Source organism: Aplysia californica, unplaced genomic scaffold (assembly GCF_000002075.1).
Source record: "Aplysia californica isolate F4 #8 unplaced genomic scaffold, AplCal3.0 scaffold03154, whole genome shotgun sequence".
NCBI lineage: Eukaryota > Metazoa > Mollusca > Gastropoda > Aplysiida > Aplysiidae > Aplysia > Aplysia californica.
Window position 1 is genome coordinate 1 of NW_004800424.1, and position 2,086 is coordinate 2,086.

A 2,086-nucleotide genomic window follows, 5' to 3' on the forward strand; every position below is an offset into this window, starting at 1 on the left:
ACACACACACACACACACACACACACACACACACACACACACACACACACATACACACACCTACACAACACATAGGAGTTTGAATATATAACACACTAAGTTCACACGATGTACTGTGTCTTCAATCTCTCAAACAGAGGTTTTATCTTGGGGGTCACACGATGTACTGTGTCTTCAATCTCTCAAACAGAGGTTTTATCTTGGGATCGTCCACCGACACCACCACCTCATCACGTGTCGTGACGTCACATCCTGGGGGCGTGTCCTCCACAGCTTCCGGTATGCGCATGTCAAAGTCGGACTCCTTGAGGCTGTGCAGCCAGTTGAAGACCTTGAGGTTCCGGTGTGCGCGGTCAAGGAACTGACCCCTGTCCCACATGACCAGGTCCTTCTCCCGGATCTCGTGGTAGCGCGGCCGCCCCATACGAACGTGGATGTCTGTTCGAATCACGTTGCTGAGGTGGGGGGAGATTCGCAGCCGCTGAGGTATCTTGGCCACGTGACTGTAGTCTTCCTCCACCAGGCCGGGGTACTCCTCGAGCGGCCCCACGTAGGTGCGTGCCTCGTTGTCGTCGCCGTAGCCAGTGGCTCTCTCCAGGGCTGTGGTGGTGGACATGATCCTAGACTTGACCTTGGCCGTGAGCCCTCGCTTGAGGTCAATAGCCAGGATCTGTGAGTCGCCCTTCCACACGGACACAGGGTCATCTTGGTGCAGCTCCGACTCCAGGTCCAGGGGCGAAAGGTTGCGCGGGGTGTTGGAGGGCCAGGGCTCGTTACTCCCTGAGGAGGTGAGCGACTGGCGTGAGAGGCTGCGCGTGCCGAGTGAGCGGCGGCTGGAGAGACGAGCGGCGCGCTGAGAGCTGTGGTTCTGTTGCTGCATGGCCGCGATCCTCTGGTTCACAATCTGGCGTCTCATCTCCAGGAAGTTGATCATGGGTCCGTCGTGGTGACCCCCAGCCGACTGGGCACGGGTCAGCTTCTTCTTCCTGCCCGCCATCTTCTTGTGGACGTTGGAGGCGCTGTCGCTCCGCTGTCTAGCCGGGCCTAACTGGACACCCCTGGAGTGTCCGGCACGAGTGACCATCTGTCTCTCCTCCTCCGGCAGCCGCTTGAAGATCTCCGTCTCGGTGTCCATCTGCGCGTACATGGCGTGCATCTGCAACATCCGGTCAATGGAGGTCTTGGGTTTACTGGCCAGCTGTACCCACACGCTCGTCCCGTCCTCCAATCTGTCCACCTCACCTCCCCCCGGAGTCGTCAGCCTCTTCCTCCGTCTGCGCCTGCGCGGGGCAAGCCTCACGTGACTTCCGTGGCTGGAGCAGCTGAAGAGAGAGATGAGCGTGTTTACCGACTCGGTGCTGTCCGCCCGCTTGATCTTCATCTGATCCCCGAGTCTGGCGCTAAACACTGGCTGTCGGGGCGGGTGGGGCTGCGGGGGGAGGGAGCGCATCCTGTAGGCGGGCATCCACGCCTTGAGGGACCTCGAAAGACGACCCTCCCCCGACCCCCGCGGCGTGACGTCACCGGTCACGTGGTCCCCAGCCACCTGGTCGTCGTGGAGGAAGAAGTCAGCCACGCCCTGCATCAGCTCGGGAGACAAGTCGTCACTGAGGCGAGAGGAGAAGGTGGAGGGGGGGCGGGGGGCGGTGGCGGACCCGTGCCGAGACGTGCTGGGCCTTGACCTGTTGACCTCTCCACGTGACCTTGAGGTGCCGGGTCGTGACCCACTGACCTCGCCGCGTGACCTGGCGGTGCCCGGCCTTGACCTCTTGACCTCTGCGCGGGCGGAGGAGCCCCTTGATGCGGCCTCATGGTCCAGTGTGGGACTGGACACGGCACGGGCGTCCGTGGGTTCGGGTCTCGCGGCCGACATGAGCGCCAGCAAGTCTTGCATCACCATGACGTCAGAGCTGTGACGTCAGCACGCGGGGGCGGGGAGGGTGGGCGAGAGTGGGGCGAGGGAGCAGGGCCAGTGACGTCATAGACACACACGCTGATCACAGGAGAGAACGATAGAAGTCTGGGGAAGAAATATATACACCATACTGAAACAACATACACACCTGAAGCAACACACACACACACA

The 2,086-nt window shown here is 61.1% G+C and overlaps 1 protein-coding gene across 1 annotated transcript; it reads right to left on the reverse strand.

The window, feature by feature from the left end:
- Window positions 1–114: 114 nt before the first annotated feature.
- On the reverse strand, window positions 115–2,024 carry LOC118479144. Its single transcript, XM_035973767.1, has one exon. It carries the CDS (start codon window positions 1,898–1,900, stop codon window positions 155–157), a length of 1,746 nt encoding a protein of 581 aa, XP_035829660.1. The 5' UTR covers window positions 1,901–2,024; the 3' UTR covers window positions 115–154.
- Between the last annotated feature and the right edge of the window lie 62 nt (window positions 2,025–2,086).

Coding starts and splice junctions, on each gene's coding strand:
- LOC118479144 (XM_035973767.1), bottom strand. CDS start 1,900: ATGGTGATGCAAGACTTGCTGGCGCTCATGTCGGCCGCGAGACCCGAA.